General features: G+C 52.8%; 9 protein-coding genes across 9 annotated transcripts; 5 read left to right on the top strand and 4 right to left on the bottom strand.

Moving 5' to 3' along the window:
- Window positions 1–282: 282 nt before the first annotated feature.
- K460DRAFT_273633 (uncharacterized protein) lies at window positions 283–1122 on the bottom strand (the record flags this gene model as incomplete). The annotated part of the gene is made up of 1 exon (XM_040927896.1): window positions 283–1122. One exon carries the CDS (start codon window positions 1120–1122, stop codon window positions 283–285), a length of 840 nt encoding a protein of 279 aa, XP_040793804.1.
- Window positions 1123–1406: 284 nt separating this feature from the next.
- Window positions 1407–2893, bottom strand: K460DRAFT_412833 (NAD dependent epimerase/dehydratase family protein; the record flags this gene model as incomplete). Its single annotated transcript, XM_040937563.1, has 2 exons — window positions 2500–2893; window positions 1407–2451 (listed from the first exon to the last, which is right to left on the bottom strand). Exons 1-2 carry the CDS (start codon window positions 2514–2516, stop codon window positions 1407–1409), a joined length of 1062 nt encoding a protein of 353 aa, XP_040793803.1. The 5' UTR covers window positions 2517–2893.
- A 3-nt stretch (window positions 2894–2896) lies between these two features.
- K460DRAFT_362004 (vacuolar protein sorting-associated protein 45) lies at window positions 2897–5287 on the top strand. Its single transcript, XM_040932559.1, has 4 exons — window positions 2897–3203; window positions 3258–3322; window positions 3375–3505; window positions 3558–5287. Exons 1-4 carry the CDS (start codon window positions 3087–3089, stop codon window positions 5024–5026), a joined length of 1782 nt encoding a protein of 593 aa, XP_040793802.1. The 5' UTR covers window positions 2897–3086; the 3' UTR covers window positions 5027–5287.
- Window positions 5288–5549: 262 nt separating this feature from the next.
- Window positions 5550–8593, top strand: K460DRAFT_362003 (fungal-specific transcription factor domain-containing protein). The gene is made up of 4 exons (XM_040932558.1): window positions 5550–6189; window positions 6272–6793; window positions 6841–8139; window positions 8220–8593. Exons 1-4 carry the CDS (start codon window positions 5632–5634, stop codon window positions 8271–8273), a joined length of 2433 nt encoding a protein of 810 aa, XP_040793801.1. The 5' UTR covers window positions 5550–5631; the 3' UTR covers window positions 8274–8593.
- Window positions 8594–8740: 147 nt separating this feature from the next.
- On the bottom strand, window positions 8741–10659 carry K460DRAFT_30185 (BAR-domain-containing protein). Its single transcript, XM_040929886.1, has 5 exons — window positions 10472–10659; window positions 10239–10406; window positions 10072–10187; window positions 9733–10013; window positions 8741–9679 (listed from the first exon to the last, which is right to left on the bottom strand). Exons 1-5 carry the CDS (start codon window positions 10596–10598, stop codon window positions 9067–9069), a joined length of 1305 nt encoding a protein of 434 aa, XP_040793800.1. The 5' UTR covers window positions 10599–10659; the 3' UTR covers window positions 8741–9066.
- A 2445-nt stretch (window positions 10660–13104) lies between these two features.
- On the top strand, window positions 13105–15947 carry K460DRAFT_303225 (uncharacterized protein). Its single transcript, XM_040929931.1, has 5 exons — window positions 13105–13376; window positions 13478–13647; window positions 13751–13877; window positions 13926–14303; window positions 14352–15947. The coding sequence occupies exons 1-5, from the start codon at window positions 13146–13148 to the stop codon at window positions 15462–15464; spliced, it is 2019 nt and encodes a 672-aa protein (XP_040793799.1). The 5' UTR covers window positions 13105–13145; the 3' UTR covers window positions 15465–15947.
- Window positions 15948–15960: 13 nt separating this feature from the next.
- K460DRAFT_303221 (uncharacterized protein) lies at window positions 15961–17717 on the bottom strand. The gene is made up of 2 exons (XM_040929930.1): window positions 17572–17717; window positions 15961–17518 (listed from the first exon to the last, which is right to left on the bottom strand). Exons 1-2 carry the CDS (start codon window positions 17625–17627, stop codon window positions 16072–16074), a joined length of 1503 nt encoding a protein of 500 aa, XP_040793798.1. The 5' UTR covers window positions 17628–17717; the 3' UTR covers window positions 15961–16071.
- Window positions 17718–17849: 132 nt separating this feature from the next.
- On the top strand, window positions 17850–18203 carry K460DRAFT_269345 (uncharacterized protein; the record flags this gene model as incomplete). The annotated part of the gene is made up of 2 exons (XM_040927558.1): window positions 17850–17976; window positions 18046–18203. The coding sequence occupies 2 exons, from the start codon at window positions 17850–17852 to the stop codon at window positions 18201–18203; spliced, it is 285 nt and encodes a 94-aa protein (XP_040793797.1).
- A 249-nt stretch (window positions 18204–18452) lies between these two features.
- Window positions 18453–19675, top strand: K460DRAFT_351186 (short chain dehydrogenase/reductase family protein-like protein; the record flags this gene model as incomplete). The annotated part of the gene is made up of 3 exons (XM_040931561.1): window positions 18453–18584; window positions 18639–19490; window positions 19562–19675. The coding sequence occupies 3 exons, from the start codon at window positions 18453–18455 to the stop codon at window positions 19673–19675; spliced, it is 1098 nt and encodes a 365-aa protein (XP_040793796.1).
- Between the last annotated feature and the right edge of the window lie 557 nt (window positions 19676–20232).

The raw sequence follows: 20232 nt of genomic DNA, 5'->3' as shown, positions 1-20232 counted from the left end.
ATCTGACTCTCGGGGCTGGCTAAGCGGACCCTAAACTCGATCCATAGAAGACCCACGGCATTCTAGCAACAAGCTAACCTACTATCTTGCTCACTAAGATGGGCAGGAAATCGCAGCTAAATAGCTTTAGAGCGACATTTCTGCTTACATGATTCTTTGACATCTTGTGCAACCTCAAGCCTCTAGATGTTCGCTTCGCTTCCTACTATTATCTCCACTCACATCCTACGGCTACTTGCATCTCCAATCCCCTCTCATATCTCCCCTAGACGATATACATATTCACAATTTCGCCCCTTCACTGCCTATCATCAACTCTTCAACCGCAATTTCACTCGTCATTAAAATACACGTATCCCACAAACTCGGTACGCGATATCTCTTATTGACCTCCTGATACTCTGCGCTAACCAACATCTCCCTGAAATGGCGAATACTAGGATAATGCGCCAGGGCAATCTCATCCCAATCATCCCTAACACTATCCTCCTCCTCCTTAGACTTGGCAATGCCATTGACGTGCGTTACATTGCCTACAATCTTCGCGTTCCCACCGTGCCGAGAGCCAATGGACTCCGCAAACGCAGCACCGTACTTGAGATATTCAGATTTCATACCGGGTTTGAAAGCGAGGAGATTGAACATGGATACCGCACCTGTTCCCTCTTTTCCACTGCTCCGTACAAATTCGTTGATCCATTCGTTCAGCTCGGCGCTCAACTCTAGGCTCTGCGCTGACTTCGTGGTCTTGTTCGCGCTCTGGTCTTCAACGAGTTTGGGTACTGAAGAAGCATCGGGGTGTAGTAGTTTTACGTTTTTGGAGTGAAAGGCTTGCGTGAGGCGTGATGGGACGCCAGCAGTTACGCTCCAGTGATGGCGCACTAGTTTCGCAACGGAAGGGGGAAGAGGGTCGGTGGTGGGTAGGATGAGTAGGATATCCCAGCTGGTGTTTCTGGCTAGGAGATGCTCGGTTGAGAGATGTGTGGGGAGGATAATCCATCTTATCACGCGGGAGACTACTAGAGGTGATGCGTTTGAAGATTTGAGAGCTGAGAGGAAGGTCAGGAGAGGAATGGGTGCTGTGTTGTGTAGCTCCAGCAGGTGGAGGGTGCAGAGCGGCATGTTGATGGAAATTGAATCAATGAGTGGGCTAGTTTTGCAAGTTAAGGTGCTTTGAAAAGTAAATTATGGTGACCTTACAAGGGAAAGGTATCGTAGGAAAAGGTCGATGCGAATGACGTAAGCGTGGATTAGATTGCCGAGGCTCATAATGAGGAGGTATGCAGCTACATAGTAGGCTCTAAAACTATGCTCTTAAACCCTCTGATTGCCTTAATACCGAGAGGACTCTCACTACATCCTAGTCAAAGCTAAGCCAAGCAAGTGGATTTAGCCATCCAAGTTGATCACCTCAAGATGCGTCCCTTGGTAGCCTCCTCAGCATGACTTCTGATTAAGCCCAGCTTCTTTGCTTCGTCCTCCACGATCTCTGGCAGCAGCTCAGATAGGCTCTTCTGGTTGGGTGTCCAACCGAACAGCTTGTTCGCGCGAATAGCCTTGCAGCGAGAATTGGTGCCCCAAAGATAGCTGCCGGCTCCTCGCAACTTATCCGCCTCGTCTTTGTCCACTATATCGACATCAGCGGTGTTGATCAGCTTCTTCTCGCGAGCGATTTGTGCAATCTTGCGTCCGATATCGCCCCAGGCGAACTCTCCGCTCTCGACAAAGTAGTAGCCTTCGTTGTTCCAGGTGGCCTTACCGCCGTCCGGTGACAGGGCAGCCGTTATGAGGGCGAGGAACACTTCGCTGAGATCTTGAACATGGAGCTCAGTCCAGATATTGGTGCCTTCCTGAACCACAAATCCTTTATGACGACTGAGTGTTGCTTTGGCCATGTCGTATACCTGGACGCTTCTCTGGTTATCGGGACCGCGACCAGGTCCGTAGATGCATGGTGGACAAACGATGGCAGACTTGATGTTGCCCGCAGAGGCTTCGCTAGCTGCGAGGACAACTTTTTCGACATTGCGATGGGCAGCCACATCGGGGAGAGAAGTGACCTCGCCGATGCCGTCCCAGTCATCATATACCTTCTCCCGCTTGACACCGTACGTGCTGCTTTCGGCGTCTTGGAAGCCAAGCACACCTGTGCCCGAGGTGTGAATTAGAAAGGCTTTCTTCTGACTCTGAGCAAGACCAGCAATTAGAGCGTTTGCAGAACCTAAGTGGTCGCAGTCGGCGGCGTGGACCACGATGTCTGCTTTGGAAGCCTCGGTGGTAAGTAGCTCAGTGCTGTCAAGATTGCCATAAACGAGACGGATCTTGGAGTACTGTGCAGCAACCTTTGCGCCTTTGTCGCTGTTCCGGACGAGCGCTGTGATTTCAAGGTCGGGATAGGTGTTTGCTATAGCATAGAGGGCGTCGCCTCCGACATAACCAGTCGCGCCTGTGCTAAGGGCTTGTTACTATGGTGCGGATGGGTCTCTTGACTGAACTTACATGAAAAGCTTCGGCATTGTCGACGGATTGATGTAATCTTGGTTTCGTGGATTAGGAAGCTTGTGCTGTGATCTGAGGACTGAATGGTTGTCAAGTCGTGTTCTCAAAACTGGAGATAGGCTGCCCTCGAGTTCCGGCCTATATATATCCAAGCAAAAAGATACGTCACAGACGTCGAATAGCGCAATCGTAAAGCAGCAGCACCTGCTTTCAGCTGATTAATCCTACACATGCTGACGGGATTGCACTCAACAGGTACGGAGCTCTAGACAGGATACCCCGCAGCGGGGTGTTTACGGACGGAGTTGACATAGTAGGGCGTCAGTACAACGCGGAATGGCATAGCATGTAGCAGTTCATCGCACAAGTTTCACAAGTATTACATCGTGTCAGCATCTGTAGGCTCCCAGGGAGTCGTGAAGGTGATCCCGCTTGGCACCATCGCTAGCGACGTTCAATTCCAGAGCTCGAGCCACGTCCCAGCTTCTCCAACAACGCGTCGTCATGGAGCTGCGAGCAATACGATACACATGCCCAGGTAATCAATGAGCTAACACCGACCCCAAGAGTAATCTTCAATCGCAATCATGGATATCGTACAAGCCGTCTCCGGCTACGTCACCAAGATGGTGTCTGCTGGAGACAGCGCAGCGACAGGCACCTCCGCGGCAAAGATGAAGATCCTCCTGCTCGACGATGAGACTGTGGGTTTGTCTGCTCCTCCGGGAGAATGAGAAGCAGGAACTAACACGCCCCAGGTCTCGATAATATCCACCGCAACGACACAATCCGCCCTCTTGAGCCATGAGGTCTACCTCACAGAGTGCGCTTCCCTAGCGACACGCCCCATCGGTACACGACTAATGCTATGGTAGTCAACTGGACAATCAGAAAAGAGAGAAGATGCGCCATCTTCGTTGTCTGTGCTTCGTGCGCCCGTCTCCGGAATCGATACAAAGCTTGATCGAGGAGCTGCGGGAGCCCAAGTATGGCGAATATAACATTTGTAAGGCTTTGGACAGACTTTGGACTACAGTGCCCTCTCTGACTTGGTGTAGACTTTAGCAACATCATTAAGAAGTCGTCACTCGAGCGGTTAGCGGAAGCCGACGATCACGAAGTCGTACGCGCAGTCCAGGAGTATTTCGCCGACTTCCTCGTTATAAATCCAGACCTCATGTCGCTCAACCTCGCCTTCCCAGATCGCAGAATATGGAGTACCAGCCCGGACTCGTGGAATCAAGATTCACTACAGAGGTCGACCGAGGCTGTCATGGCGTTGCTTCTGGCACTCAAGAAGAAGCCTTTAATTCGCTATCAGAAGAACAGCCTCTTGGTGAAAAAGCTGGCAACCGAAGTCCGATATAATATGACCCAAGAAGACCAATTGTTTGATTTTCGGAAAACAGACACCCCCCCTATTCTCTTGATTGTCGACCGAAGAGATGACCCAGTCACACCCCTGTTAACACAATGGACTTACCAAGCTATGGTTCATGAGCTTCTTGGAATAAACAAAGGAAGGGTAGATCTACGCGACGTGCCTGACATCCGACCTGAGCTAAAGGAGATTGTTCTTTCACCAGATCAGGATCCCTTCTTCAAAAAGAACATGTACCTCAATTTCGGCGATTTAGGTCAGAACGCGAAAGAGTATGTGGAGCAGTTCGCATCCAAGCAGCAAGGATCGCAGAAGCTCGATTCGATAGCAGATATGAAGCGCTTCATCGAGGACTTTCCCGAATTCCGCAAGCTCTCCGGTAATGTCACTAAGCACGTCACGCTAGTCGGTGAGCTGAGTCGAAGGGTTGGGGAAGAGACCCTCCTGGACATCAGCGAACTAGAGCAGAGCCTGGCCTGTACAGACAACCACTCCAACGACGTGAAGGTATTACAGAAGATCATTCAAGACCCGAAAGTCCCGGCCAACAACAAGCTCCGACTCGTTGCCATCTACGCACTGCGTTACTCCAAGACTTCGTCAAACTCGACCGCTATGCTCCTTGACCTACTCAGCGTCTCCGGTGGTCTGTCGAGAAATCGTATAAACCTCATCACGAAGCTTCTAACCTACCACGATTCGCTGCAAGCCATTACCGCGGCAGGTGGAGTTCCCGAGTTGTTCCAGCCAGGCTCGTTCTTTGGCGGTGCACGAGATCGCTTAAAGGGCCTCAAGGGCGTTGAAAATGTTTACACACAGCATTCTCCACGTCTGGAAACTACATTGCAGGACATGATTAAGGGCAGGTTGAGTCAACAGTTGTATCCGTTTGTGGACGGCGGTGGTTCGACGAAAGACAAGCCTCAAGACATTATTGTTTTCATGGTCGGCGGAACGACATACGAAGAATCCAAGATGGTCGCTCAGGTCAATGCAAGTTCGCCTGGCATTCGCGTCGTGCTCGGTGGCACGACGGTGCATAATAGCACCTCATTCTTGGAAGAGGTCGAAGATGCTGTTGACTCCTGGCCGGAGCCTCCCGCGACATCAGCTGCAACTCGGTTGAAACGGGAAGTAGGAAGGTAGACATGGATAGCTTCTCTGTTGGGGCCTATCAAGACGGGTGGTCTTTGTTCTGGCATACCTTGCTTTTCTTGGGCGAGTGATTGAGAGTTCCCACACGGTGCATGGATTGGGGTTCGGGGTGTTAGGCGTTCAGCTTTCCGGGTAGCAGCCCACAGTCAGCGATGAGATCATCGCATATTGGATAACATGGCTATATGTGAATCAACAAAATGCCTCACGTAACGACGTGAATCTACTTTTGCGCAAACTGAGCACAAGCGGACACTTTGAAGGTGGCATGATATTTGCCCCACTAAACAAGACCCAGATTTCGCTGCGGTTACGCAGTGATCTGGCCATTATCATTCTCAGGCCATGGCAATCAGTAGCAGGGCCCGTAATTTGGTCTACGTCGGCGAAAAGTCTGTAGCTATGAAGCAGCACTAGCCCGCAACAAGGCAAGGGCTTTCTTACAGAACGACGATCACGTGCCGATCGGCCACCGATGTTAAAGAGAACAAGGACTCCAAAACGGGCCGACATCCGGTCACTCTTCTCCACCACCCGACCCGAGTCGTCCATCTTCCAAACCTCACCAAATGGCGTGAAAATGAGGATCGTGAGTTATGCCAGAACAAGGACAAGTCTTGCAGTCTCGAGTGGTCCGCAGGAGAAATCCACGCCCCATCAATTCGTGTGTCGAGTGCCGCACTCGTAAATCACGATGTTCCAAAACACACCCCTGCCAGAATTGCACAGCCTTCGGACGGGAGTGCATCTTCATTACGGTCCCTGAGAGCGCTGCGCGCAAGAAAGAGAGGGAACGCGCTACGAGTAGGAGTGGTACTGGTGTTACGATTCCAGATTGGACCAAGGATCTCCCGGTGCGCACGCAAAGTAGCACAAGCGTGCTTGACAAGTATGAAAACTCGAGTGCAATCGACACCACCACTCCTGGGACACCGCCGCGAGACTACGAGTGGGAAGCGTATCAGCAAGATGTCGAGGCCGATGGAGATGCCTGGGAGAGATTGCCCGCAGAGCCTGAAGAAACGCAGGACGATGTGTATGAGGACGAGAACGATGACGAAGACATGATCGCAACTGATCTCACCATTCGGATCGGGAGGATGATCATCTGCGAAAATGTAACCGGATTCTTTCGCCCTCAATATGCCGAAGAGGTACTGTCCGCCCTTATCCGCTCGCCTTGAAGCTGCATCTATGCCACCCCAAGTTGAACGAGAACTGAATTGCTTTGTGTAGCTGGGCAAGCTCTTGGCCGAGAGCTATACTCCTCCTTCGTCAGTTGCAGGCCAAAGAGCACCGCAATCTTCAACCCTTCTATCAGCAGAGCAAATGCCGTCACTAGCACCATCGCAGCACCTGCTGCTAGGCGGCACGCTCTCTGTAAACCCGAACCACAAGATGGACCCGCCACAGCTGCCTACTGAAAAAGAAGCAGAAGCACTGCTTCAGCGATACATGGAGGCTGTCAGTCCTCTCGCGCACGTCTTGCATGTTCCCTCATTCAAGCGGCTGTACGATCGCTTTTGGTTAAACGTCGAGATTGGTAACACCAATCAAAACTCCTGCACTGCCTTGATTCTAGCAGTCTGTATGGCAGCTGCAGCCTCAGTGTCACCCTTGCAGGCAAAGTCGCAATTCGGCATTACAAAAGAAGACCTCTTTTTGAGATTGCAAAAGGCTACTGAGCGCGCCCTACTTCGCGCCAATTGGGCCAAGACGTCGAACATTAGGACACTGCAAGCACTAGCCATATACCTGGTAGGGCTTCTGGTATCTTTACATTGGCTTTCTGCTGACCTTGCTAGATACCGCTTTGTCGAGCCCAAATTTCACGAGCAACATCTGTCGTGGTTGGGGCCCTTGTTCGCCTAGCCCAATGTATTGGCATACATCGACTTAGCTACAGCTCCGCTAATAACCTGACACCCCTGCAACGTCACGTTCGATCCCTTCTATGGTACCAGATTTGCTTCTTGGACTTTAAGACGGCTGAAGCTCAGGGACCACACCCCTCTATCCGCTCAGACGACTTTGACATTGCACTACCACTGAACGTAGACGACGATGTCTTCGAATTCGGCAGCCCGAGTTGGCAACAACAGCCTACATCAGTAAGTGGTTGGTCTGACGTAACCCTTTCGCTCATTCGATATGAGTGCAACGAAATCCACCGCCTCATCTTCCGAGGTCGGATAGAGATGGATCGGAAACACATTACCCTGCATGATCTACGAGCACGAGTAGAAGCGCGGAAACGACAGATCCAGAGTAAGTATCTTCAATTCCTCGACGCCTCGGTACCTATACAGCGCTACGCCGGCCTCGTGGCCACACTGCTCATGGCGCGCTGCGACTCTATGCTGCTCTATCGTCACCTCCCTCAAACATCCCTCCAACCACGTTCGGACTCGGAAAACCGTCTACGAGATGTGCTCCTCACCGCAGCACTTACGACGCTCGAGATTGGCGCAACGCTTGATACCCTGCCATCCCTCAGCTCATGGGCATGGTACTCAACCACGTACCAGCAATACCACGCCGTGCTCTTACTCCTCACAGAACTATACCGCACACCAGACCTTCCACGCAGAGAACGCATGGCTACCATCATAGACCACATATTCGGGCACTGCTACGGCGTCGGAGTTCGTGAGCGGTGTTCCGACCTCCTCTGGACTGTAAAAGAGAACCTGGAAGCTTTCTACGTAATGAAAGGATTCAATAAGAAGCGCCATCAACTAGCGCCACAACAACACCCAACCTTACAACCGCTTCCTTCCTTCTCAGCCGTCGCATCCCCCAGCTTCGGCGGCGGACAGCAGACACCCACCATGCACAACCAACTCCAGCGTACCCCCACAGGTGGTCTAGAAAACCTAAACGTGGACTTTGATAGCCTCCTAGGAAGTCTCAACGGCGGTGGCGGCGCCGGCGCCGGCGGCAATGCAGATGACTTCGACATATTCACGGGCATGGGCGCCGGCGCGGGACAGGACTCGGGCGCGATATTTGTGCCTGTTGACAGTACCGCCGGGGGAGGAGGGGGAGGCCTTCAAGGCTCAGACTTTGGAACTACGACTCCGAATGGAGGACTTCAGCAATGGGTGAGTAATCCACGCTACTCCTACTATTACTCTGTGAATTTGCGATTGTTGAATATAACGCTAATGCATGTTGTTGTTAGGAGAACTGGAATTTCCCCTCCCGGCCCCAGCAGAAATTCGAGCAAGGACAATGAGATTTTCAACTTTTATTGCGTTGCATGCGGCAATAGTAGCGTGTTTTGCAGAAAATATGGGTACACACATATACATGCGTACAGCAAGTATGCTCTTTGTTTTATTTTCATCCACTATGGTTTGACGCGTGGCCTGGTTTGAGCTTATTGTATGGGTATGGTTATCGTTTGGTTTGGTTCTAGCTCTGATGGCTGGTTGTCATGGCATCTCACATAGGAATGTATACCACATCACCACCATTGAATAAGTGAATATTGAATGCTGCTTTTAGAGACAATTGAATTAAAATGATCATCCGAGGTAAAGTAACAGTACGGGGTTTGTACATCACAACAAATGGTTCTCAACATAGTGTTTTCTTTTTATTCAAAGGCCAGTAGGCTAGGAAGTACTCCCCTATGCTAAAAGGGGCGGAGGTGACGTAGACACATCTCGACCACCCAACAAAGATAAGGGAGGGGTTTCGACATTTAGATCACAGAGAGGCAGTTGGCCGGCCTCATCGCTTGCTGGCGCATGGAAAATCCCAAGGAAACGCCGTTCGAGGTGTACAGTACAAGTAAATGAGATTATTAAACGCCGTATACGCCTGACTTCGCTACAAGTCGTGTTCAGACTAGTTTTTTTTTTTGCCTGCAATTCAAGTCCGGTGACCGATTTCCGTGCCAAAACAGAGTCTTCGGCCGCTATAAAAGGCCATGTTTACCAACTGACGACTCTGGCAGACGTGGACATCGGCCCTACACAACACACTGCGTTAGCCAAAGAGGTGGAGAAGATAACAATGCCAGATTAGTATCGTGTTACTTCGGAGGCACTCAACGCACTTCGCTTCATCGGTGGAGGAGGTGGCGGCGGCTTCTTCGCCCTTGACGGTGGTGGTGGTGGAGGTGCTTTCTTTGCAGTTCCTGCCTGCTCAGGCGTTGCCCAGCTTGCCGCCCGTGACATTGCGCTGCCACGTGCGCTGCCTACAGAGGATGTGGTATCGGGGCTAGGAGGTGACCGGTCGCGTCGAGAGCCGCTGCCATTCGAAGGAGCATAGTCATCTTCATAGTCATCGGCGAAGGTATTTGCTTGGCGGACTGGGCGGAGGTTGCTACGGCCTGATGAGATGACTGAGGAGTCGGTAGGCACACGAGTGATCCGACGAGCTGGAGAGTCGTCACGGTTTCCATTCGAGGCGGTATCATATGTGGATGTGCGGCTGATGGAGGGACGAAGGGCGTAGCCACCGGAAGACTGCGGCTCGGGAGCAGGGGAGCGGCTGCGGGAACCCAGCTTAGGGATGGTGATACGTGAAGGCTCGGGTTCGGGTTCTTCTTCGACGGGGTTGAAACGCTCTGCGTATCCGTGGGCTGTGACGGAGCGGGACCTCGAGGGTCGAGTGGCCGTCGTCCTTGTTTCTCTAATCTGTGTGTTAGCACTGGTTCATGCTGTTGTCCTTATCCATGTTCTCACCTAACCGGCCACTCCCGCTTGACATTGAGCAGGATCTCACGACAGCGATCGTGATAGCCCAGTTCTGCCTCCAAGAAAGATGTCAGATCCTGGACCATGTCCACTTCCGACTCCTTGATGTCCTGCATCCTCCTGAAAACCTCCTCACTGGTTTCCTCGTATTTGGCCTTTTGTGCGCGTAGTTCTTCTTCCATGCGGAAATCTTCCTTCTTCGTCTTCTGCATCTTTGCAAGGGAGGTGTCATAGGCGAGGCGGCGTGTCTCGAGCTTCTTTCGGGTAGCCTAGACAGCGATTAGTTTTGAGACTGCGGTATCGACTTTAGCTGTTGCCCTGCCGTACCTGGTACTCCTTCATCTGAACAAGAGAGCGCTCCAGACCCTCGAGCCATGACGACGTCGCACTGGCGACGTACGTCTCTTGCACGCGAGCCAGTCGTTCATTCGCGCGGCCGAGAGCTGGTGGTGGTCAGTAACATGGATTGCATGGCAAGTGAGCAAAAGACGCACAGGACAGGCAATTGCCAAACTCCGAGTCCGGCTCAAAGTCCTCGCCATGGGTGACCATGGTGGAGCCCAAGTGGCCGCCCGGGAGCTGCTTCTCCTTGTCGTCGCCCTCTGCCCGTTTGGATAAGGATTTGACGTATACGGCCATTGATTTCTGCATTTTATCCATGCCTAGGAAGTGGTTAGCCTGTGGCTGGGGCATTGCTGCAGGGCACCGAGAGCATGTGCATACATACCCTCATGACGCAAGTTCATCTCGAGTTCCAGGGCCTTGAACTCGTCGGACAGGCCGGTGCGGGCCTCTGCGCCCATCTTCTCGTTGGTCCATTGCTTGAGGCGGTCGAATTTCTTGTTGATGTTCATGTTTGCGGTGACGTTGTAGAAAGACGTCGTGGCCAGATGAGGCGGGGGGGGGTGGTGATAACGAATGTCGGGCCGTGTGCAGGGGGACTATGTATTTATTTATCGATACACAGGACAGGGAGCGAGCGTCATGCAGGCCGATGGAAGGGGCAGGAGCAGCGGGAGGATCAACGGCCAGCTAGGTGCAGCGAATAGCAGAGGGCGAAGCGGCGCAGTGGGAAGAACAAGTGTTCAGTAGTAATAGTAGTAATAGTAGTCGGTGAAGGGAGGGTTTGGAGTTGAGGGCGGGTTCGCCGAAAATGTGGGCGTGGCCAGGACGTGCGACAGAACAGAGTCTAAAGGAGGGCCAGCAACACGCGTTGTCCATGATGAGAATAATAAGAATAATCGGGCAATGCACGCGCGATGCTATAGCCCTCCCCTGACCCTGCCCTGACGCCAATTGCATGCATAATGCATAGGCAGGCTGCCGGTGGGCCTCCAACGGCGCATCACATCAGCCCAAGCCTGTGTGTCCTGACACTGGCGGGACCACAGGCCAGAGATCCGGCGCCTGTCGCCCATAGCATACCATACATCTACCACATACCAAGGGCGCCAACCCACACCAATAATTCCAGTTTCGCCTTCTGTGCCTTTGTTTCACCCGCCTTCGACTATCTTTGGCCGCCCTCCATAATCTTGCGCGTGCTCAATCCATGCCCACGGAGCGCCATGTTTCGACACCACACTGGTTACCAAACTCCCTTGCTACTTTGCCACTTGGTTGATCAACGAGAGATTGGGAACATGCCGTAGCTCTCTCTCTCTCTCTCTCTCTCTCTCTCTCTCTCTCTCTCTCTCTCTCTCTCTCTCGTCGACTGAACCCGTAGATCGTAGATGGCCCCGCACGAAGCGTGCATCGCTTCTCTAGTCAGCCTTCTAGACTCCTTGGTGTGCGTGCACCCATGCCAGAGGCCACCGTCCATCTCCGTCCTATATCGAGAAGGTCCCTAATCATACCTGCAGCTACTAACATGATAACTGTGCTGCCAAGAGCAAACTTGGTGGCAAACAATACAGACAGTCCCCATTCCAACCACACTGCATGTCTTGCGAAAGCTTATGGAAATTAGCTTAAACCTTGAGATGCGCCATCTCATCGCGTCAACGGCGGAAACAGGCTCATCACACCATCCTCAGCAGGGAAACATGCAATCCAGCTTTCATAGCTACAACTGTGGGGTGCGGTGCATTGCGTGGGCACGTGACGTAACAAGTGCTAGCTTCTAGCTACTTGACTCCACCTCCAGTTCATCGTCTCTACGCGACGCTCCACCACATTCCAACAACGCAACTAACTAGCCAGCTCACCGCATTTATGATTGTCGCATGAGCATGTTTTCATCATCGTCCCCCACTTTGTCTCTTTTTCACGTCTCCACGATTCTCCTCACATCTCCTCTTCACTATCACGTCATCTCCAATGCAGCTGCTTGTCCTGCGATTATCGCGACTTTTTTTTGTAGCCATTGCAGCCATGTGGTGGTGGTAGAGGGTGGAGCGCGCGCCGCAGCCCCGCCATGGCTCGGACTGGACGTGACATCGGCCTAAAGTACGGTGAGGACATGCACTCACGCGGCCGTCCCAAAGTCATTTGGCGCATTGCGACCACTTCAAGGCCCTAGGTACCCTTCGAATCACTCTCCTCCTGCTTCTTCTCGTCGGTTTCCTACGTACCGCAGTTTTGCTATGAAAGAGAAGAGTCTGTCTGCGAAGGACGCATTCCGGGTTCGGAAACAACATCAAGACACCACTATAAACGCGCAGGCTGGTTCTCTAGTGACAGTAGTGTACGCTTTACCCCCTTCCCCTGCCCCTGCGGGCTGGGACCACTCCGGGGCGGATACCTCTATCAAATGGCCGTGGTGCGAATGGCTACAAAGGTTTGCCCTGGACATCGCTGGTGGCGCCGTATTGTCATGAATGATAGCATTGTCATCAAAGACGCTCATGACCACCATCGCCAGGTTTTGAGTAGTTAACCGTTGGACTGTTGATGGTAGCGGCGAATGGCAGCCACGATCTAGGTCTTAGGCAACACCACTCACCTTTCAAATCCGAATTCCTTGAGAACACCCCAAAGATACTACACTATTCTATCAAGCCGTCTCACAAGTAGTTGAAGCTCGGCTCGGGGATAGATAACTCGCGCGACGTTACTATAGTTAACGACTCGCTTGGCATCCGCTTGAGAATACTCAACCATGGGCTAAGAAGCAGTGGAACGTCATGTAGCCCAACAGTAGCTCTTTGAATGGAACATTTCTCTCCCCTAATGCTCCTGCATCCGTGAACCCCCTTTGACCCCCTCCGCTTCGCACCAGGACGCAGGTGGTGAAAGCCGATTATGTTCTGAAAGCCGCAATTACAGGGATCTATTTAGTCCCTCTCCGTGCTCGCGAAATAGAGATTACCTCATACGTGCCTAGCCGTGCTCCATTCGTTGTTCCCTCCTCAACCCGCAGCCTCCACATCAACCACCGCCATAGACCCCCAACCGCAAATATGACCGACTCCGACTCCTCGCTGTCCTCGCCGCCGTCAACTGACGATGAAATGCTTGTCGAGGTCGCGCCCGCGAAACCTACGAAACCGTCTGCCCCGAAAAAGTCCAAAAATAAGAAGAATAGCACTATCCTGACCTTCTTCAAACATCGCTCGCCTTCGCCGCCTCCAAGGAAGCGTCCCGCATCGCCACCCCATGAATTGGTTCCCGAGGATAACCCAGACATTGCTGTACGTATTGGACGCGTCAATCGCGTCGCATCGCGGCGCGGTCGTGCATTCATCGCGCACCGCCGTTACATCAAGACATGGCTAACATTTTGGCACTATAGTTCCTTGTCATGTTCCGGTCGCGATTCAACGAAGCCTTCCCACATGTCGCCCCGCATGTTGGGCCTCAGGACATTGAGTTAGGTGTCGCTGAGGACATACCATCCCCCGTTGTTGAAGGCCTGCTATGCGCCTTGCTTGGACTGGTCCTCAATCGCAAGAAGCCCGTCGAGTCAGTCCAACCCCTTCGCCCTTTATAAATACGTGGAAGCTGGTCGCGTAGTAGTACCAATGCGTTTGAGATAGTGTGTAGCTGACATGGTTGCGCTCGATAGGAAAGGTCACTATGGCCGCGCCCTTGAGGAAGCCATCCAAACTCAGAAGTCGCAATGGCCGCAGAAATGGACTGCTAACCCCCTGAGTGGTGGTCGCAGCTTCAAAACTATGACGGCGATGGAGCGTGTAAGTCCAAAAGCACGCTGTTGTTCCTAGTACTGACTCGTACCCTAGATCACCCTCCTGCATACCCTTGCCCTTTGGAGTCTCAATCAGAACGAGCAAATCAAGGTTATGATCAACAACGGATACAAATCACGAACGACCAAGGACAGACTAGACACAAACATCCCACTTTCCGTACAGCCATGGGGTCGCGACGGTGACAAGCGCCGGTATTGGCTCGTTGAAGGGCAGAATGACACCTACTTCCGCATCTATCGCGAAAGTGATCCGAAACTAGAAGACGTACAGTGGTTTAGCGTTGCTGGATCTATTGATGAGCTGAGGGTGCTCGCGAAGAAGCTCGAGGAAGAAGATGGTCATAAAGAGGCCAAGGCACTCAGTGAGCGGATGATCAACGCTGTCCCACGTTTCGAAGCCTCGGAGGTTGTGAGTATTAGACACTCCTACACAGGGACATACCTAACATTCTCACAGAAGCGAAAGCGCCGCGAGGCGAACCACCATCGCAAGAATACCTTCGCTCAAGAGCCTGTCTATTCCCGCTACGAAGGTCGCACCCGGGGCAAGCGCATGCGATACAACTTCTCAGATCAGGAAGAAATCGACTCAGACAATCTTCCCTCGCGTCGGTCCGGCCGGCATTCAGGTAGGGAGACGCCTGCTGTACCCTCAGGCCCAACCGTCACTGCTAGCGGTCGACAAGTCAAGTCTCGTGCAACTGGTCTGTATGGCGAAACCCTACATAGTGGACAGGTTGACGACCGCGCTTCGCCTGCAACTGGAGATTATGCTCGATCAGATGTGTCAGAAGAGCCACATGCTGCTCACGGCCGGTCGACTCGGGCAGCTAAAAGAGGTAACACAAACGGTGGCCTGAACCGCGCATTGGACTCAGAGGGTGATGACGAAGAAGAAGACGCAACCTCGTGGGATGGCGGAGATGAAGACGAGGACGCTGATCAGATGGAAATCGACGATGACGCAGACGATGCGGGTGAAGACGAGTCTTCAGAAGACGGGGAGGAGCAGCCACAAACGCTTATGGTCACTCTACGCTATGGCAAAGTTGCCGTAGAACCTCCCAGCGCTCCTCCTCCGAACGTCTCTGTACAACATGCGCCCATAGCAAACGGCGTAGAGCATCAACCTGCATACCCAACGGGTGGGGCCCTGGCCGGCACCGGTGCAATAAGACAGCCAGAGCTCGCACCCGCCCCAACAGCGCCATTTCAAGCTCTACCAGCACCACCACAACCTGTCCTAGCCTATGTTCCAAATGGCCTCCCAGCCCTGTCTCAACAACCTTATACTGCGCCAATCATTCCTGTCGCCCAGCAATATGCCCCTGTTAATACTCTACCGAAGCTCGATGGAGTCTTCTCTGGTCCCACCGCACCATACATTGCGCCTGAGGAAGTGCCAAAGCCCCAGCCCCAGCCCCAGCCCCAGCCCCAGCAGCAGGCCCAGCAGCAGGCCCAGCAGCAGCCAGCTCAGTTCCCCGCCAGTAACGCAGAGACCCGGCCTCAGCAGCAGCAGCCTCCTTTTCCAGGCATACCGGCGCCCACCCCCGCTTCCAGCTGGCAGTAGACTTGCTTGACAACTTGACCTAGTTGACCATTCTTGAAAAAGAACGAAATACTCTTCCTCTTCTTCTCTTCCCTTATTGCCCTCAGATCATGTCGGATTCTCTCTCTCGCTCTCTCGGGTTATTGTCACATGGCATGCACGCATGCACGACTATAGAAGAAGAAAAAATTGGGATACCCGTGGCGTTTTCTTTTTCTTGTTCGCTCCTTTCTACCGTGCCGTGCGCCAATCCTTTGTTTGATTGCTCTTGCTTAGCGAAAACCCTGTATAATATGTACTAGACTACACGGTCTAACTTTTGATTAGCGGGGAAGAGGGAATAGGGTAGTGGTAAGGAGGGGTTTCATGGTGGGATTGCGTATGACTGATTATGACTCTGACTGTGACGGAGTAAGTTCGAGGTAGGTTATGGGCTTGTCAGTGTGGGGTTTTAGGTTGTCTTAGCTACCGAGTGCCATCAATCGAAGAAATATTGTATGTGCTAAAGTGTGAGAGTGTCTGATCGCAACTTGAGTGGTCTTTTCGTATATGCTATGCAAGAGAGAATGCCGCTGGTGGGCCTATATTGTACACTTATATACAAGGGCATGTGGAACGTTATCTATCATCATCGTGGCATGGCACCCGGCATGGCCCCAGGCAATCCTCCGCTGATTCTACTCGTGAGCCGCGGTCTAGTTTGCTCTGCTGGTCTGCCTCTCTGGTCGCCTCTCTGGTCGCCTCTCCGCCGCATGCCTTCCATGCTGTCATTTCTACTGTTGGTCCGCTCTTGTGCTAAGCCCAAGGCACCGGGTCGCCGCTCCCCAGCTTTGACCTCTGCTTCGCGTAAAAGTGCACCCTCGGCTTCTATGCGCGCTTCGAGCGTCGAGGCCGTTGCCGACGTGGGTATGAAGGATGTTGGTTCCGCTCTTGCACCCACGCCTCCTGGTTGTATGGCGTCTCCGACATCAAAGCCATCATCTTCTACTGCAACGTCTGCGTCGTCTGTAGCTCCGCCTCTGGTGTTGTGTTTGCGAGGCCATAACGAAGGGAGGACAATTTGTTGGAAGCGTGGCTCCACGGCGCGCTCGTCGAACCAGGCGTGTACGCGGGACTCGATGAGCTGTGCAATCTTGGGCACATCTTCGAGGCGGGAACGCGAGCCGACGAGGGAGCGGACGGTGAGATCGAGTCGGTAATCGTCTAAAAATGTAAAGGCTAGCGTGGTTGGTCGATGAGGAGGCGCGTTGGATGAGGATGAGGTGGGGCGATCTGGATCGGAGCTTGGGCTCGTATTTGATGTTGGCGATGTAGCGGCCGCTTGCGGGGAGGAAGAAGGTATGAAGGATACAGCCAATGTTCCTGAGAAGCGGACGATGCTCACTACGAGCGTGACAGGCAGGACAGCAGACATGGGCTTCGGCCAGTTCAAGTTGAGGGTCGTCTCCACACCAATTGTAATCACATCGTTCAAATCGACATCTATCCTCGCCTGCAGTCGTCCCTCCTCATTCCCCGTGCCTCCTGGTCCATACCAAAAGCCATCCTCGGCAGGCATCACTCTGCAGTTGCTGAAGATGGGGAACTCGTCGCCCAAGGCAATCTCTGTGACGCGAATCTCTCCAATCCAGTCTGGTTTGCTCCCCGAGTTCAGCACCTCGGTCAGTGATGTGAGGACTGCGCCATCCTGTCTCGCATCCGCCCTCAATTGCGCAATCGTCTGCGCAATGAGTACATTGAACCAATCCAAGCTTTCTGGCTGATGGCCCTTGACATTGTAATACGTCTTGGCCAGAATCGTCGCAATGCTGGGGCCGCCTCTACTCTCCTCGCCTTTCCTTATAATGCTCCGCGAGGGCTGGTGTCGCAAGGAGAGGGATGTCGAGTTTGCGCGCGTCTTCAATGATGTGATGGACTGCTGGTGGGCGAGGGTTCGTGCGCGGCGGAGCGAATTGAGGTGCAGCGAGCGGTCGTCAGCGGATGGCGGTTCGCCGAAGATGAAGAACTTTATGAAGAAGAAGATCAGAAGGGCGATAGAGAGTTGGCCGAGAAGGAAGCCTTGTGTGAAGGAGAGCCTAGGAAATGTTTAGTGGGGTTCTGTGAGGGGACGAGGGAGGATGATCCATACGATGAGCCACCTTGATCCACCGGCTGTGGTGTCGGCGATGGAACTGGTTTGGCCATGGCTGTGTGTGTGATTGCTGCTATCGGCTGCGCAAATTCATCTTGTGTCAGAGGACGATGCTGTCGTAGATTGACCAAACAAGGTTGTTGTGGAGCGTGAAAGCTACAGGGATGCAAAAGGATGGAGCTATCGATAAGGCTGTGGCCACTCCACCCTTCTCCAGTACCTTACCCCGGGTCAGGCCAAACATTGAACATCACGCCCCCCAAGGTTCGCTACTAATGGCAGCCCGTTCTAGAGCCATTAGGTTCAAAGTCCCTACAAATCATGCAAACGCCGCCAAAGCATCGCGAGTCATCCGGTCCATCAAGAGCAGGTACCGCACTCAAGCGTTTCTCTTTCTGGCCTGTATGTAACTCCAAGTATGAGCTGCTGAATGTGAGACATGCACTGACTACGTCGTACGCCGACATTTAGACCACTTCTTCCTTAGCTCACCTCCGCACCTGGACATCTTCATCATGTTCTTTATACTCGTCAGCAACTTTATGAACCGGCACCAGGCGTTTCCAAGCCAGCTGCTCCTGGACGGGATTCAGTTTCTGCTCGACGAAAGAAGGTTCCTCCTGCCTTGACAGCTAGAAGCGCCCATAACTACCACCCACGCCAGACTTATTCCGTGCACAGATTCATGCACAGAGATTACGTCAATACCGCACCCTTCTTTCACTTCACCGCGGCTATTCTTTGCTTTGTTGACGCAGGCGGACTTTACGGCAATTGCAACTGCCGCACCTTTCAACGTCTCCGATTGGCTGGTACAGCTCCCGTGTCCCCGCATCCAGGAACACTTCAGGTCGACATCTGGCTTCCTCTATCTTGCTATGGATTTTGATACTGCGAGCCAGAGCCAGAGCCTTTCGCCAGGCGCTGCCACTCAAAATCCTAGCCTTAGACTCCCCGCGACTTGTAATCCACCGTCCGAACACCGTCCACCGACGCGAGCAGTATGGATCGTATGCACCACCATTGAAGCTGAATCACACAATGGCTGACTGACTCTTCTATAGGTCTTTGGAGCCACCGGCCATATGGGACGATCCCTCGTTCGAGCTATCCTAGCACACGGTGACCAATGTACGGCAGTCGGATGGACACAGGAAAATACCCCCAAGCAGATGGATAAATGGCAAGATAGGAACTGCTTGGGCCTTTTGTGCGACGTAAGAGTCAGGGAAACCGTGGACCACGTAATCAAGAAAAGCATTGAGTACTGGGGCCGGGTAGACATCATCGCAAACAGTACTGGGTACGGCGTTATAGCAGCATGCGAGGACCAAGACGAGTACGACCTTCGCAACCAATTCACTACCAACTTTCTCGGTACTTTGCACATCATACAATTGTCCCTCCCATATTTTCGCGCCCAGAACTACGGTCGTTACCTGATATTCTCGTCCACGGCGGGAGCCCTTGGTGTCCCAGGATTAGGTCCATACTGCGCAACCAAATATGCCGTTGAGGGCCTCATAGAGTCCATGTTGTACGAGATTGACGTCTTCAACATCAAAGCGACCCTGGTGGAGCCCGGGCACGTCCGCTTAGACGAACCCGATGACAACATCATCCCCGTCAGCTACACTTCCGCGCCCGCGCCTGGAGTAGGGCCCCCCAAGCCGAAGCGATATGGGCACTTCTTCGTGAAACCGAACCCTAGCGAGCCGTATGCAGCATTGACGAGCCCTGCGCAACACGCGCGGAGAATGGTACAGTGGCTCAACGACAGGCAACCAGTGAGCGCCGTGAAAAGCGCCGAGTTGGTGTGGCAGTTGGGCCATTGCAGTTATCCGCCGTTGAGGCTGATCCTAGGGAGTTACGCTGTAGAGAGCATCAGGGACCGGTTAAAGAGTATCACTGAAGAGGTATGCGACAACTCGTATTATAACACGAAGTAGTTCGGTTTTCAGGCTGGTGACTGACTGACCCATCATAGATTGAAGACTGGAAGCACCTCTCCTTCCCCGTTACGATGCCTCCAGAAGATCAAGCAGGCCAGGATGAAGTCAAGGAGGAGCAAGACCTAGAAGAAGAACAAGACAACGATTGAAAGTGGGTGGTCCCCATGTGTCGTGGTTTCGCGAAGACAGGAAGCAAACAACAGTGATTCAAGAAGATAGCAGAATCACGAATGGAGAAGGAGGCCACGAAAACTATCGGCATAAGCAAATATCTAAGGCTGCTGCCTTCCAACACGCTTAGGAACGTCACCAGTAGTACTTGGTTGCGGTCTATTTCGTGACAAAGTGTTAAGCAGATGTAAGATAATATCCGGGTTCACCGAGATTGGCGAAAGAGCAATTCGCCGTTCCATGAGGATTCTCTAGCCACGGTACGGGTCTAGACGCAGTTATCGTTGTTCGACAACAGGAGGCTTGGCTAGATGCGTCGAATTGATAGAGCTAGGATCACATTGTTTCAAGCGATTGATCAACTTTTACGCAGGATGCATTACCTCTTCAGCTGTTTAGAGCTGCGGTGGCTTCAAGAAGGCCCGTTCTGGCGGTGCCTGCGATTGGACAACCCCGCCGTTGCCATCAAGACGAGCTGAGAAAAGATAAAAAGCTTATGTGGAAAGGCGCTGCGGCTGAGTCCCAGGTTCGCTTA

Source organism: Cucurbitaria berberidis (genome assembly GCF_010015615.1).
Source record: "Cucurbitaria berberidis CBS 394.84 unplaced genomic scaffold K460scaffold_1, whole genome shotgun sequence".
In the NCBI taxonomy this organism is placed as follows: Eukaryota; Fungi; Ascomycota; class Dothideomycetes; order Pleosporales; family Cucurbitariaceae; genus Cucurbitaria; species Cucurbitaria berberidis.
Note: the sequence above shows the minus strand (reverse complement) of the source record. Positions and strands in the feature narration are given on the sequence as shown.